Source organism: Nerophis ophidion, linkage group LG12 (assembly GCF_033978795.1).
Source record: "Nerophis ophidion isolate RoL-2023_Sa linkage group LG12, RoL_Noph_v1.0, whole genome shotgun sequence".
NCBI classification, from domain to species: Eukaryota; Metazoa; Chordata; class Actinopteri; order Syngnathiformes; family Syngnathidae; genus Nerophis; species Nerophis ophidion.
Genome location: NC_084622.1, coordinates 31437024 through 31454084, shown reverse-complemented (window position 1 = coordinate 31454084; position 17061 = coordinate 31437024). Strand labels below are relative to the sequence as shown.

Here is a 17061-nt window from a genome sequence, read left to right as displayed (position 1 = left end):
TCTGTCCTCTGACTAAATAAAGAAGGAAAATAGGAAGTAGTATAAAGAGTCAGTGTGTGATAAGAGTAATGTACACAAGAAAGTTCAGTGCATGTTCCCACAGCCCTCATAAAACACTGCATACATTTAAGTGATCATAATTCAACCCTTTGTTCAACTGTCAGGTGCTTTGTAACACAGCCGAGAAGAATCCCAGGACACAGATGAACAAACCTGTGGTGGACTCTCCTATTTCTGTGGCTGAGGTTGCCGAGGTAGTTGAAAAGAAAAGTCGGTGGCAGGGCTCTGGGGGTGGATGATATTCGCCCGAAGTTCCTTAAGGCTCTGGATGCTGCGGGGCTGTCTTCTTGGTTGACAAGATTCTGCAACATTTCGTGGACATCGGGGACGGTACATCTGGATTTGCAGACTAGGGGGATGGTTCCTCTTTTTAAGAAGGGGAACCAGAGGGTGTGTTCCAACTATCATGGGATCACAATCCTCACCCTTCCTCGTAAGGTCTATACAGGTGTACTGGAGTGGAGGCCACACCGGATAATCTAACCTCGGATTCAGGTGCAGTGTGTTTTTTTTATACCCGGTCCTGGAACTGTGGACTAAATCGATACTCTCGGCAACACCCTGGAGGTGCATGGGAGTTTGCTCAACTAGTATACATGTGCTTTGTGGACTTGGAGAAGGCATTCGACTGTGTCTCTCAGGAAGTCCTGTAGAGAGTGCTCAGAGAGTATGGGGTACCGGTAGACTCCATGTATGATCGCTAAGTCGGACCCGTTTCCAGTGAGGGTTGAACTCCATCAGGGCTGCCCTTTTTCACAATTCTGTTTACAACTTTTATGGACAGAATATCTAGGCGCGGTCAGGGCGTTGGCTGCAGGATTAAGTCTCTGCTTTTTGCAGATGATGTGGTCCTGTTGGCTTTATCTGCCCAGGATCTTCAGCTCTCACCGGATCGGTTCACAGCCGAGTGTGAAGCGGCTGGGATGACAATCCGCACCTTCAAGTCTGAGTCCATGGTTCTCAACCGTAAAAGGGTGGAGTGCTATCTCTGGGTTGGGGAGAAGATTATGTTCCAAGTGGAGGACCTCAAGTATCTCGGACTCTTGTTCACGAATGAGGGAAGAGTGGACCGTGAGATCGACAGGCGGGTCGGTGCGGAGTCTACAGTGATGCAGACCCTGTATCGATCCGTCGTGGTGAAGCAATAGCTCAATTGGAAGACAAGCTGTCAATTTACCGGTCAATCTACGTTCCTTGCCTTACCTATGGTCATGAGCTTTGATTTATGACCAAAAGGACAAGATCACTGTTACAAGAGGCTGAAATTAGTTTTCTCCATCGGGTGGTGGGGGCTCTCTTTTAAAGATAGGGTGAGAAGCTCTGTCATTCGAGAGGAGCCAGATGAGTTGCTTTGGGCATCTGGTCAGGATGCCCGCCAAATGCCTCTCTGGCACATCCGACCAGTGACCACGGGGAAGATGCAGGACACGTTGGCGAGACTCCATCTCCCAGCTGGCTTTGGAACGCCTCGGGAGATGGACGAAGTAGTTAGAGAGAGGGAAGTCTGGGGTCCTCTACCCGTGGATGATGGATGAATAGATGCTTTTTAACCAAACTGTCAATAAAATTAAAGTGCAAATGAAAATACAGCTTCAACACCTTAGTCATAATTTTTGCGCTTAAAACGTCTCTATGACTTTGGCTTCGGACTTCTCCTGTTTGTTTGAGATTGGCATTACTGTCCCAAGTGGTGGAAAAGTGAATTACAACTGAGTACAGCTTTGGCCCCTACGATTACAGCTGACGAACACATATGCTTTAATGGCCCTCTAGGACAGGGGTCGGGAACCTTTTTGGCTGAGAGAGCCATGAAAGGCAAATATTTTAAAATGTATTTCCGTGAGAGCCATATCATATTTTTTAACACTGAATACAACTAAATGCATGCATTTTTTAAGTAAAACCAACATTTTTAGACTATATTAAGTCTCTAATTATTTTTAATAACATTAGTATTTCTTGAACAGGTGCGATAGAAAAGGGATGGATGGATTAAAATGCATGAGATTGTTTTATATTTTGAACGTTATTTTTAACATTGTGATTACCAGCGAAATGATTCATTACTTATCGTGTTAAGCAATGTCAGCTAAGATTTAACTGAAAGCCAGATGCAGTCATCAAAAGAGCCACATCTGAACGGTAGGCAAAAAGAAAGTGCAGTTCCTCTTTCACTGCCTGGGCCTGTGTCATGTCTAAAATATAAGACACTTTTATATCCCCAGCTGCATTCCGAGATCACTTATTTATATTGTACTTATTTTCTGGTCAAAGGTTACTCTTTTTCTTTTGTGATTGATGCTTTATTGCTGCCTTTTCCAAGGTTTGACCAAAGCATTCCTGTTTTTGCTCAAATCACAATCAGATAGTCTACATTTTGCTCATCCTTCCCCCTCGCTCCCAGAAAACATGACACTACGCCCAACCCCTCCGCTCTTCTCACCTTCTCAAGACAGATATAAAGGCCTGGAAGTGTTCTTTGTCTCTCTCTTTCACTGTCTTTTTTTCATTTTGACAAATTGTGTTTAAGGAGAATTTTACAAAGGGATTTTGTTTACAAACTTGTAGGTCTTTTTTTATTACTAGGATAACTCATATGAAGACAGTGCCATTGGTACACTTTCATTTCCAAAGTTCTCCTGGAACTATTGCCCTATTGTACATTGATTACACAGAGAAGTACAAACTCTTATGTACTGAGATCCAAAGATCAGCTGTTTCTCTCTGTCTCTTTTGCTTGCACAGAGCAGGGGAAAAAAGCTTTTGTCCATGCATCTCCTTGTGCTTGGAACACTCTACAAAGTGACCGGAAGCTGACTTTTTAACATTAAATGTGTTTCAATCTCAATTGAGAGCATTTGAAGCTGCCTCAGTTATTTGTACCTGTTTGACTTGATGTCCATCCTGTCATTTTTTTAACATGGATTTTATTTGGGCTTCACGGTGGCAGAGGGGTTAGTGCGTCTGCCTCACAATACGAAGTTCCTGCAGTCCTGGGTTCAAATCCAGGCTCGGGATCTTTCTGTGTGGAGTTTGCATGTTCTCCTCGTGAATGCGTGGGTTCCCTCCGGGTACTCCGGCTTCCTCCCACCTCCAAAGACATGCACCTGGGGATAGGTTGATTGGCAACACTAAATTGGCCCTAGTGTGTGAATGTGAGTGTGAATGTTGTCTGTCTATCTGTGTTGGCCCTGCGATGAGGTAGCGACTTGTCCAGGGTGTACCCTGCCTTCCGCCCGATTGTAGCTGAGATAGGCGCCAGCGCCCCCCGCGACCCCGAAAGGGAATAAGCGGTAGAAAATGGATGGATGGATGGATGGATTTTATTTGTATTTTATGTGTAATTTTGATGCTTATTGGTCAGGCCTCCCTTGAAAAATAAGTTTTTAATTTCAAAGAGATACTTCCTGGTTAACTAAAGTAAAACAAAAAACAAAATAAAAAAAGACTGACTATAGACTGTTTTTTGCTTCTTTCTATATATCCTATTATTAATCTTACCTATAAGCTATGGTTTTGTATTCTTCTTGTGAATTGTGTGTGCTTTCTAATATAGTTTTGTTTCTAAAAAACAACCCTCCCCCACCCCCCCAAAAAACTTGTTTTTCTTCTGTTTGAAGTTAAATACATAAGTTTGGAAAAAAAGAAACAAGAGTAAATGTAAATGCATTTATTGAAGAATGTTAACAGAAACTTGAACAAAACCAGTAAAGCTTTAGTACACGTTGTATACATGAGAATAATAAATAATGCCTCTAAAAAAGTTGGTAATTTTATTTTAATGTCACTGATGAACTCTGAACTGATTACAAATTGTATGCCAAGTGCTATTCAAAGCATTTGGTCCATAAGTGCACATTTTGCTGTTTTCACCTTATGTGAAAACAATTTCAGTGGATAATTTAAGCTGTTTTTACTGACTGATTTTAATATGTAAGATTGTGTTTGAGGAGATTCCTATTTTTGCTAATGTACACTTACTCTGTCGAACAACATTTTGTATATGATTAGCTAATTTATTTATTTTTTTTACATAAGAAAGAAAATGAGGACATCACAAGTTGGTTGATTCATTTGTGAACCATTTTAGAACACTGTTCTTGTTCTCTGCAATCCACTTCATATTGGCGATGGTTCTCTCGATGGACTGATCCACTGCCAAAGTCCCGGAGCCGAAACCAACCTCGGCATAGTCTGCTTTGAACTGCTTCAGCTGTAATAGAAAATAAAGTGCAATGATCACGTTATCATTGTAATAAAGTTAAGTCTGTGCAGAATAACACAATCTATTTTAGAGGACTGCTTGTTTGCTAAAAAACAACACTCACACTAGTATTATTTTCAAGGCATTAAATCAATCGCAAATGGACTGCTCAGTTTGTCTCCACTGGGGGCAGGCCGACCCCTGGCATGAACACTCATGCAGTTGTTAAGGCAATAATTATGATTATGATTATGGCAATCGGTCACTACAGTAGGTGATCATCACAGTTGAGTTAAGTTGAGTTCGAGTTTATTTCAAACATGCAAGCATACAACATGATACATCACAATTTCCAGTTTTTCTTTTCAACATGTACGAAAAGGAGTAGGAAGAAGCAGAGCTTGTTTAATCCTACCCCTTTTCTTTTACATAACAGTTGGTAAAACTTCTGTTCACTTCCTGTTCTCAATGTATTCACAATATACTTCATAAGTAATCACAATAAAAAATAAATAAATAAATAATTGGTGAAGTAAGTTTTATTCAATACAATGAGATAAGTACGATTATTTTGAGAATGAAAGAATGAATGGGTGAATAAATTCTGAATGTTTATCATGGATATTCTTTTTTGTACTCTGTAAACACTAAGTTTGAAGAGTTTCTTGAAGTGGATCATATTAGTACATTGTTTGATTGCTTTGCTTATTCCATTCCATAATTGTTATAAATTACATTTTTCTCTAAGATTATATTCCTCCTCTTTTGTTGAGAAGAATTGTTGTATATTCTTGGGTAGCAGGTTATAGTTTGCTTTGTGTTTAATTTTAGCTGTTTGCAAATTCACTTTGTCGTGGAATTTCAGTATATTTGATTCAATAAATAAAGCGTTTGTATGTTCTCTATATCCAACATTATGTATTATTCTAACTGATCTTTTTTATAACACTGTTAGTGAATGAATTTCTCGGTCCTTCCTCGTTAGCACCTTATTTTATTTTGTATTCATAATGTATTACTGTTCTCCTTTATTGCAAATTTATTTAAATCAAATTAAATAAAAATTTATTTATACAGCGATTTTCATAAAAAAGAAATGCAACGCAAAGTTACTGCCTTTCTTTATATATATATATATATATATATATATATATATATATATATATATATATATATATATATATATATATATACATATATACTGCGTATATGATACAGACAAAATATATTATTATATATATGTATATATAATATACTGCACATATATTATGTAAATATTACGTACATATGTTATATGTTAGTGTATTTATAATTAACTGAGCTACTGTGTGGAACAATTTCCCTTGTGGATCAATAAAGTTTGTCCAAGTCTAATAGTACAAATGTCATACCATCCATGTACCAAAGTATGCGAGTATGACAAATAATGGCAATTTGTGTGTATGTTTACACAGGTTTGTGCGTGATCTGTGGGAGTGTATCTCACCTGCTGAAGCTCAAATTCTGTGGAAAAGCGTTTGGTGACTCCATTGATGAGGTTGGAGAAGGAGAAAGATCCACCACCGTACCTGAATAAGACATGGATATGATCATAATACACTATTACTCATTTATAGAATGTATCAATCATTAAAACGCTAACAATGACCGTCCCCCAAAAAATTGTGTTTATAGTCTGCTATCCCTTATTTAATACTTGCAGCATTATTTAATTAATATTCGACATGCAATGCTTTCTTTTTCTTTACTTTGGATGCTGCACAGCACAAAACCACATGCTTTCTACCATCCATCCATCCATTTCCTACCGCTTGGGTCGCGGGGGTGCTGGAGCCTATCCTAGCTACATTCCGGCGGAAGGCGGCGTACACCCTGAACAAGTCACTACTGCTTTCTATCAACAATCATGAAATACAATTTCTGTATATTTGATATATTATTAAAATGTAATGATAGGTACACAAAGTTTTGAAAACGTATAATACAGTAATTCCCTTGTTTAACGCTGTTAATTGGTTCCTGACACGAACGATAAATTAATTTCCACTTGGTGAAAATCAATCATTATGAATCAAATATTTTCATAACTCGAGCAAAAAAAAAAAAAAAACTGTACTACCTTCTAAATAGGTTTTTCAACATAATTAGAGCTCTCCAGAAATGAAACCACAAGTTACATTTAACTTAATGCAATATAGTAATGGCAGAGCCAATCAGTGGCCACGATATTGAACAGTGCGCTCTGATTAGTTTGGTCTCCTCTAGTGGCCAATACTACTGTAGTATTGGTATATTGAGTTCATTTAACTATTTGTATTCTTGAAAATGTTTAATTAAAAAAAAAAAATTATAGAATATGCTTTTAAAAAATATGTGATATGGTGAAACCGCAACTGTATTTGAGTTGAGTTGAGTTGAGTTTGAGTTTATTTCGAACATGCATGCATACAACACATGATACATGATACATCACAATTTCCAGTTTCTCTTTTCAACATGTTCGAAAAGGAGTAGGAAGAAGCCGAGCTAACTTAATCCTACCCCTTTTTCTTTTACACAACAGTTGCCTAAAACATTTGTTCACTTCCTTTTCTCAATTTATTCACAATATACTCCCTAAGTAATCACAATAAAAATAAATAAATGAATATTATTTGGTGAAGTGCAGCAGAGATAGGCTCCAGCGACTCCCCGCGACCCCTGAAATGGACAAGCGGTAAGTTATCATTCACATGATGAGATAAGTAAGATTTTTTGGAGAATGAAAGAATAGATGTATGAAATACATTCAGAATGTTTACCATGGTTCTTCTTCTTTGTACTTTGTAAACACTAAATTTGAAGAGTTTTTTGAAGTGGTTAATTTTAGTACATTGTTTGATTGCTTTGCTTAATCCATTCCATAATTTAATTCCACATACTGATATATGGAAGGTCTTAAGTGTTGTACTTGCGTACAAATGTTTTAAATTAAATGTTTCCCTATAATTATGTTTCTCCTCTTTTTTTTGAGAAGAATTGTTGTATATTCTTGGGTAGCAGGTTCTGGTTCGCTTTGTGTATATTCACTATGTCGTGGAATTTCAGTATATTTGATTCAATAAATAAAGGATTTGTATGTTTGTATGTATTTGATCATAAACTGTAATAATTGTTGAACCAATGATTTCCCGGTAAGGGATTATTACTTAAATATAAGGGTACCTATATTTTGTTCATATTTTCATCCTGCTGGCTTGATTTCTAATGGAACACTTCACTTGACCTTGTTTGTTTTATGAGGGTCTGACAGTAACAGTCAGCAGAGTAAAGTTGAAATTACAACAAGCCTTACAATAAACGCTCTGCCAGTAAAAGTGCCTTTCAGCTTTCATGTGCAACAACGTGATGGACTGTGATGACAGTGGCCGTGAGAACATTTCATTAGTTTAGGCTGCGTGTGTCAATGGTCATGCAGATAAGGCAAGCTTTTACTCCGGACCGTAAAAGTTGTTGCATCGTTTACCATGAATTGATTAACGTGGACCCCGACTTAAACACGTTGAAAAACTTCATCGGGTGTTACCATTTAGTGGTCAATTGTACGGAACATGTACTGTACTGTGCAATCTACTAATAAAACTCTCAATCAATCAATCAATCCATCAATCAATCAATCAATCAATCAATCAATCAATCAATCAATCCATCAAAGAAGGTACTTGTGATGCTGAGTAAAAAAAATAGGTAGTAGTTGGTGCTCACTGAGTGAAGATGTATGACCAATGAGCTCTGACAAAGTCCCAAGTCAGAGATTGACCAATCACATTGTTGGCAATGTAGACCATGGTGGAGGTGGCATCCTGCTTTCGGATTTTCCTCGGATTCAGCGTGTACTCGAGGTACCTGAGCACAGAGCATTGTGTGAGTGTTGGTGCAGATAATACTGCGGTAGCACCTTGTGTAATCAGTGTTGTTTATCACCCACCTGTTGAGCAGCCAAGGCTGCTTTGTGCAGGACAGAGCAACTCGGAGTTTGTCCGCTTCGATAGCAATGGTGGCCTTCTCAAAGGCTGACCAAGCAAACTCCCACTCTTTGGCGCCCCCTGCTGCAATGGCATTGCAGTACACGGTGGAACGCAGGTTGGGGTCTATCCTGGAAGCAGATAACCTTTCATCATTACCTTTATTGCCTCAGGAACAAAAGTCACTGGCTTAAAGGACTCGATCATCTTAATAATCACGTACGGGTTGATGTTAGTATCCATCCATTGCTTGAACCATTTCTTGGTCAGGTCTTGGCATTCTTCAAGACCTGTTCTACACGCCAGACTGATGGCATTCACCTGATTGTACCTGCAGGAAGGAGCAAAGCGATTAACTTCCTGTTCGTGCACTATTGCGAGGATAATGCACAGTCGCACTGAAGATGATACAGAACATCTTAGGCTCTATAGCGCCACCCTAGTGGCTCCCTGGAGGTTTTTCAAAAATGTATGAAAATAGAAAAAGATGGGGGGAAAATAAAAATGTTGGTGTAATAGGGTTTCTGTAGGAGAACAAACATGACACAAACCTTCTTAATTGTTAGAAATCACACTGTTTACATCAAACATGCTTCACTGATGAGAGTATTTGGCGAGCACCGTTTTGTCCTACTAATTTTGTCGGTCCTTGAACTCAACATAGTTCTTCAACGATGCCACAGAAATATTTTTTTATGCCACTCATTCTTTGTCTCATTTTGGCCACCAAACTTTTTATGCTGTGTGTGTGTGAATGCGCAAAGGTGAGTTATGTTGATGTTATTGACTTGTTTGAGCGCTAATAAGGCAAATTTGGTCAATGCATGACAGCAAGCTAATTGATGCTAACATGCTATTTAGGCTAGTTATATGTACATGTTGCATCATTGTACCTTGTTTGTAGGTATATTTGAGCTCATATAATTTCCTTTACTTATGTCCTCTATGTAGTCAATTTATATTTGCATTTCTAAATAAATATTATCCGTATGTAATATTGGTTGCATTTCTGATAGTTGTTTGTGTGCCATGTTGTTCCAGACCACAGCAAACGTAACCCAGCTTGCCTTCCATCCATCCATCCATCCATCTTCTTCCGTCCATCCGAGGTCGGGTCGCGGGGGCAACAGGCTAAGCAGGGAAACCCAGACTTCCCTCTCCCCAGCCACTTCGTCTAGCTCTTCCCGGGGGATCCCGAGGCGTTCCCAGGCCAGCCGGGAGACATAGTCTTCCCAACGTGTCCTGGGTCTTCCCCGTGGCCTCCTACCGGTTGGACGCGCCCTAAACACCTCCCTAGGGAGGCGTTCGGGTGGCATCCTGACCAGATGCCCGAACAACCTCATCTGGCTCCTCTCGATGTGGAGGAGCAGCGGCTTTACTTTGAGTTCCTCCCGGATGGCAGAACTTCTCACCCTATCTCTAAGGGAGAGCCCCGCCACACGGCGGAGAAAACTCATTTCGGCCGCTTGTACCCGTGATCTTATCCTTTCGGTCATGACCCAAAGCTCATGACCATAGGTGAGGATGGGAACGTAGATCGACCGATAAATTGAGAGCTTTGCCTTCCGGCTCAGCTCTTTCTTCACCACAACGGATCGGTACAACGTCCGCATTACTGAAGACGCCGCACCGATCCACCTGTTGATCTCACGATCCACTCTTCCTTCACTCGTGAACAAGACTCCTAGGTACTTGAACTCCTCCACTTGGGGCAGGGTCTCCTCCCCAACCCGGAGATGGCACTCCACCCTTTTCCGGGCGAGAACCATGGACTCGGACTTGGAGGTGCTGATTCTCATTCCGGTTGCTTCACACTCGGCTGCAAACCGATCCAGTGAGAGCTGAAGATCCCGGTCCGATGAAGCCATCAGGACCACATCATCTGCCAAAAGCAGAGACTTAATCCTGCGGTCACCAAACCGGAACCCCTCAACGCGTTGACTGCGCCTAGAAATTCTGTCCATAAAAGTTATGAACAGAATCGGTGACAAAGGACAGCCTTGGCGGAGTCCAACCCTCACTGGAAATGTGTTCCACTTACTGCCGGCAATGCGGACCAAGCTCTGGCACTGATCGTACAGGGAGCGGACCGCCACAATAAGACAGTCCGATATCCCATACTCTCTGAGCACTCCCCACAGGACTTCCCGAGGGACACGGTCGAATGCCTTCTCCAAGTCCACAAAGCACATGTACACTGGTTGGGCAAACTCCCATGCACCCTCAAGAACCCTGCCGAGAGTATAGAGCTGGTCCACAGTTCCACGACCAGGACGAAAATCACACTGTTCCTCCTGAATCCGAGGTTCGACTATCCGGCGTAGCCTCCTCTCCAGTACACCTGAATAAACCTTACCGGGAAGGCTGAGGAGTGTGATCCCACGATAGTTGGAACACACCCTCTGGTCCCCCTTCTTAAAGAGAGGAACCACCACCCCGGTCTGCCAATCCAGAGGTACCGCCCCTGATGTCCAGCTTGCATAGATTGTTATAAATCCATTCGAAGAAGAAAGCCTGACGTTTCCTTTAACTTTGACACACACATCTGTACCTTTGCCCATTCTAAGACAGTAATTTCAGTTATTTCACTCTCTAAGACGCCTGCGTTTTACTAATGTTTTCCAATGTTGTAAAAATGTTTAGAATAAATATTACATTTCAACATTTCTGTCAACGAAGATTTGTGTCAGCGTGCGACACAGTCATTTAGATAGTAGGCTGATATAACTAATATAGACACTTACATAATGTGTTGCCTTCATTATAGTACTTACATAAGACTTTTTACATTTTTATCGGCTCCAAACAGATTTTTAATTTTTTTTGGTCCAATATGGCTCTTTCAACATTTTGGGTTGCCGACCCCTGTCTTAGACTCTAACACATTCAGTACTCTAACAATTGGAGTAACAGTATGTTAGAATGTGAATGTAACGTTGTGGCATGGGTAGGGAAGAGGGATGCGTTAGCCTACCAAATGTTGTACTTTTACAGTTACCGATCAAAGTCTGTCGGCACCACTAGGTGCCGATTCACGTAAAATCAAACGTTGCCATACTTTGATATCAGTGTTGCATTTGACGTCACATCCGGTTGCAAGCACCTGGCCGGTAAACAAGCATTTAGGCCCTTAAAGCTGACTCAGCCAAACTGGCTTGATACATTTTTCCAGACAAAGCAAGAAGAAGTCACTTAAAAGTAATGTAAGACTCCTAAAAATAGACTAACTCAATTGAATTTACATTGAATTTGCCATAAACAGGCTACTAATCAGTATTAGCAATGTTACATGGCAATTTACACATCTCCAAATTTGGTAATAAAAATTACAATTAAGATGTACGTTACAGTCATAGACAATATAGTCACTCAGTGTGCTGTCAACATAGCAATCAATGTCCTTTTAGCTACACTTGGAAAAAATTGTATTTACGTTTTTATCTAACTGTACTCGTAGCAAAATTATGACTATATTAGTGAATATAAAATTTTCGTATTTGAATATTAAATGTTTTGATTAATTGTAAGCCTAATGTACAATGTTGCCTTCTACATGTTTCTCCTTCTGGAGGTACATGGATGTACATGAAATAAATTATTGCACTGCCATAAAACAATAATATTGTATGTAAGCCTTGGGAAAAATATCATCAAGATATGTAGATAATTGTGAATCACATGTTCCTTTAGGCCACCTACTCAGTGCCCTAGTGGTTAGAGTGTCCGCCCTGAGATCGGTAGGTTGGGAGTTCAAACCCCGGCCAAGTCATACCAAAGACTATAAAAAAATGGGACCCACTGCCTCCCTGCTTGGCACTCAGCATCAAGGGTTGGAATCGGGGGTTAAATTACCATAAATGATTCCCGGGCGCGGCACCGCTGCTGCCCACTGCTCCCCTCACCTCCCAGGGGGTGATCAAGGGGATGGGTCAAATGCATTTCACCACACCTAGTGTATGTGTGACAATCATTGGTACTTTAACTTAACTTAATGTTCCTCTGTTATTCCTACCACTAATGCATAACTTGAGTGTGTCTGGCAGTAGCTTTGTGGGAAAAATAATTATTTATACTATAGAAAAAAAGATGATATAAAAAAAGATTATGTGATATTTAACTTTGATTTGGAATCTATTTCTTATTACTCTCTGCAGGATCAAAGGACTAAATAAATTAAATCTTTACTCACTGGTCCATGTGTCCTTTTGGTACTTCTGCCCAATTTCCCGTCATGGTCTTGTAATAATTATATAAAGGAACGACCTGGTTCTGCAAATATTTCTGAAAAAAGCAAGAAGAGTTTACTTTTACAAATCTTGTAAACATTGAGGACATAACATTGTGATGTGCACACACTGAACACTCAAAATGGCAAAAGTATTGGGACTTTGGATTCTTAAAGGAAACATGGAATACGGTGTCTCCCCTTTACACCCTTGTTCGGGTCCACTTTTCTGGGAAGATTTTCTACCAATTGTCATCGTGTTGTGTTCCATATGACGGAATGAAGACCTCACCTGCATGGGACCGTAAACCTCGCTGCGGTCAAACATCAGGTAGAAAAAGTCCAGGTTGTTCAGAGCTGACTCCCAGGGCATATATTCCCTCTCATTATTCAGATACTTTGTGGTATTAAGAGCCAGCAGCGTGGGGATGACTTTTGCCCTTTGAATAAAAAACAACGTTGTGAAAATAAGACATTATCATTTGTACAATGTTGTAAATCCAGCTGCACATTTAATACATGGCAAGATCCATAAGGTATGCAACAGAACATACAGTGTACCATACACTAAAAGTGTCCAAATCTGACATTGAAATTGGTCCGATATCAGCAAAAAAAGAAAAAAAACAAGTATTGCTTGATATCGACTATTGGCCAGTTAAAAGATAAATGTCCCTGAGCCACCAACATTAGAATTCTTAAATATTGGCTGCAATATTAAGCAGTTGAACCCCCTCTCTTATGGTTGGTTATGGTGGCTAAATCAACTAAACCAAGTATCTCTTAGGGCTCTGGTTCACTCTGCCATCCTCTTTTCTACGTCAGCTTTTACAAAAATTCCAATCGTAAAAACCTAATTTAGAATTTGAGCTCAGTTTACGGGCTAGTTTGGCTTACAGACTATTTCTTGTCTTGCACCCGTCACTGCTAACCATGCTTTCCTTCCCTCTCTTGTTGATAGTGCCTTTTTAAGACAGCCAATCATTGACAACACTTTTGCCTCTTTCTGACAACTTTGTAATACATTTTCTCTCCCTGATCAATAGTTTTCTAAACAACTACAGATGCACAGTTCTGTTTGCAATACTTTCCCAGTTTTCCAAACTTACTGACTGACAGTTTTAGAGTCGTTTTTGACACCACTTCCGACTTTAAAATGAGCAATTACACGTATTTGAATAACATTTTTTATTTAGGCCCTGAATCTCTGAATTCAATTGAATCACTTTGGGAGGGTGACTTAATAGTGACCCTGTCTGAGGAGAGCTGGACAGAGATTTTAGGTATAGTTCATAAGTCTTCTAATTGTGCTCAACACGGCCTTATTCAATGCAAGCTAATACATCGTACCTATTAAACCAAGGTCCGGCTGGCTAAGATGTATGATGGAATATTGGTATTATGTGATCGGTGTCAACAGTGTCCAACTAACTTAATACATATTTTTTTGACTTTGCCCAAGCCTTTGCAGTTATTGGACTGACTTTTTTTAATGCTTTGTTTTTGGCAATTGGCGAAAAGATCGAACCGAATTCTCTAAGCGGACTGTTCTAGGTAGCCCCGCTGTCATCGTCGCTGAGTGAATCCAAAAAGAATCTTGTAGCGTTTGCTACTTTATTGCCTAGAAGACTCATTGTACTACATTAGAAGATCTGCAGCTCCTCCCTGCCACGCTGTCATTGAATGGTTGTTCTGTTAAGTTTTAAAAATTATGAGGGTTGGTTACCTAAAATATGTAAGAGAGACTGATCTCAAATATAACGCTGATTGAAAGGTAATTGGAAGGTACATAATTGATGAGCCTTTTGTCTGCTTTTGTGTATTGCCGGACCGTGTTGGGGAAATTTAGGAGTACAGTTGTCTGTTATTTCACGTGAATAATTTGCCTGTTCTTCTTTGACTGATTTGTGTTTTCAGTTTTTTTAGATATATAATTTTTTTGGGTTACTTTTTTGGATGAGAAAAAAAGAACGTTTGACATGTGTCCAATTGTATTTCTGGGCTGCATATGCCAAAAGTCCAATAAACAAACAAATAGGCACACAGGTTTGATATTTCCTTGTAATGTTTTTTAAAGAAGTCATTTACAAAATGTAAACATGGTAGGCTTTAGGCTTGTAGGCGCTAGCTACATGACAGCCAAGTACACAAGCCTGACATACATAATAAATGTCCTTAATCGAATAATATTATCGTCTAAAACACAACTTTGTCAATACAAACAAGTATCAAATATTTATAATTGTATATACTTACAGATCGAAAGTCCCCAAGGTAGAAACACATTACAAAATAATAAATTATTAATTAATTCAATGAATTATTATTACTAGGTGTTGCCAAAAATAAATTACCACATAACTTTAAAAGCATAAATGTATTATAAAGACAGTGTTTTCCATACCTATTATTGCTATCTGAATAATTTCACTGGATCAAAGCTTTTGTAACATTTCACACACTACAAAAATAATTAAAGTATGAGTATTGATTCCTACTGATATCCTATCGGATTAATATCCGTATCATATAATACTCAAGGCTCCAATATCGGAAGTGAAAATGTTATATTGGGAAAACCCTACTATATACTGTACTGCAGGGGTGCCCACACTTTTTCTGCAGGAGAGCTACTTTTCAATTGACCAACTCGAGGGGATCTACCTCATTTATATATATCATTTATATTTATTTATTTATGAAAGAGACATTTTTGTAAACAAGTTAAATGTGTTTAATGATAATACAAGCATGTGTAACACATATAGATGTCTTTCTTTCACAAAGACAAGAATATAAGTTGGTGTATTACCTGATTCTGATGACTTGCATTGATTGGAATCAGACAGTAATGATGATAACGCCCACATTTTCAAATGTAGGAGAAAAAAAGTTGTCTTTTCTGTACAATACCACATGAAAGTGGTTGGTTTTTGGCATCTAATTCATCCAGCTTCCATACACTTTACAAGAAAAACATTGGCGGCAAATTCCGTAGCTTGCTTGATTGACATTCACGGCACCCGAGGGTCTTGTGAGATGACGCTGGCTGCTGCCAGTTCATTATTATAAAAAAATGACAGAGAGGAAGGCGAGAAACACTTTTTATTTCAACAGACTTTCGCGCCGTCCCTTCCGTCAAAACTCTAAAGGCCTACTGCACATTTCCTATCTTCACAATAAAAGCCCTGCTTCATGCTGCCTGCGCTAACAAAATAAGAGTCTCGGAAAGCTGGCGTGCACATCACTTGTGCACGGCAGCTTTCTGAGGGATCGCTTGTGCACGCCAGTTTTCCGAGACTCTGTATTTAGTTAGCGCAGGCAGCATGAAGCAGGGCTTTTATTGTGCAGATAGGAAATGTGCAGTCGGCCTTTAGAGTTTTGACGGAAGGTACGGCGCGAGAGTCTGTTGAAATAAAAAGTGTTTCTCGCCTTCCTCTCGGTCATATTTTCATAATAATGATCTTGCAGCAGCCAGCGTCATCTCACAAGACCCTCCGGTACCGTGAATGTCATTTAAGTGACGTCTTGGTGAAGATTGATGATCACTAATTTTTAGGTCTATTTTTTTTAAAAGCCTGGCTGGAGATCGACTGACACACCCCCCGCGGTCGACTGGTAGCTCGCGATCGACGTAATGGGCACCCCTGCTGTACTGTGAGTCAGTAATAAAACATGTGATTTTGAATCCTCAAATGTACGGCATATTAATATAGCATGCAAGTAGTGGGAGGAGCAAGGCAGTGAAGCGTACAGTAGCGCCTCAATGCAGCAGCCTCAAAAGACTGCTTGATATTGATATAAGTGTCAAAAATAGACTTTTTTTTATGGTCTCAATTATTTGCATTTATTTGCCGACGTTGTCGGAATGTAACCCCCACGAATAGCAGAAAAAATAATTTCATCATTGTCATGTACCTGGCCAAATTGAAGGTGTCATCCACTATCTGAGCTCTGTTGATAACTGGAATAGCCTGGGGAAAATATTAAATACTAACAATATTAGAAATATGACATGACTTAAGCATGAAACAGTGTAATGATGTCAAAAAGTGTCTTACAGAATGGTTGGTATTGAGAGTCTGCAGAAGTCTGTCCCAGTTGCCTTGGTCATAGTTGACTCTGTAGTAACCAACCACTTTGAGGTTGGCCAGTAGCCACTCAGAGTTTGATGTCTTCATTCCCGATAATGTAGCTACAAAGGAAAGTGCTGCATGTGTTAGTCATTAAGACTTGTGTTTAGCATATACTGTAACCACAAGAGGCAAGTGATGTGAAAATTACGTTTTAACAAATTTAAAAAAAAAGTTCCCAAACCTCCAGGAAAATGCATATTACAGCACATTTAATCGCATGACTGAAAGTTTAATTCGGTAACTAGTTTTTAATTAAAATTTGTTTAAAAAAAATGCAGAGGAAACCACTCCTGATTTACGATACCTGTTTTTGTAGTCAACCATGCTGGTTGTTGGGGGAAGCCATTCTTCATCCACTTGATGGGGACAATCCATTCATAGCTGCAAAACATATATTATCTTTACATGCTGGTCTACATTCAAGTTGTTTCT

At 39.5% G+C, this 17061-nt stretch overlaps 1 protein-coding gene across 1 annotated transcript in view; it reads right to left on the bottom strand.

Moving 5' to 3' along the window:
- Positions 1 to 3715: 3715 nt before the first annotated feature.
- Positions 3716 to 17061, bottom strand: part of LOC133563307 (aminopeptidase N-like) — a 32348-nt gene continuing 19002 nt past the window's right edge. The window contains exons 12-21 of the mRNA XM_061917371.1: positions 16934 to 17010; positions 16555 to 16688; positions 16412 to 16467; positions 12786 to 12933; positions 12458 to 12549; positions 8492 to 8599; positions 8232 to 8399; positions 8009 to 8149; positions 5751 to 5832; positions 3716 to 4273 (exon numbers count right to left, since the gene is read on the bottom strand). Of these exons, the coding sequence (XP_061773355.1) occupies positions 4115 to 4273; positions 5751 to 5832; positions 8009 to 8149; positions 8232 to 8399; positions 8492 to 8599; positions 12458 to 12549; positions 12786 to 12933; positions 16412 to 16467; positions 16555 to 16688; positions 16934 to 17010 (1165 nt within the window). The 3' untranslated portion in view covers positions 3716 to 4114. The remainder of the gene's footprint in view (positions 4274 to 5750; positions 5833 to 8008; positions 8150 to 8231; positions 8400 to 8491; positions 8600 to 12457; positions 12550 to 12785; positions 12934 to 16411; positions 16468 to 16554; positions 16689 to 16933; positions 17011 to 17061) is intronic.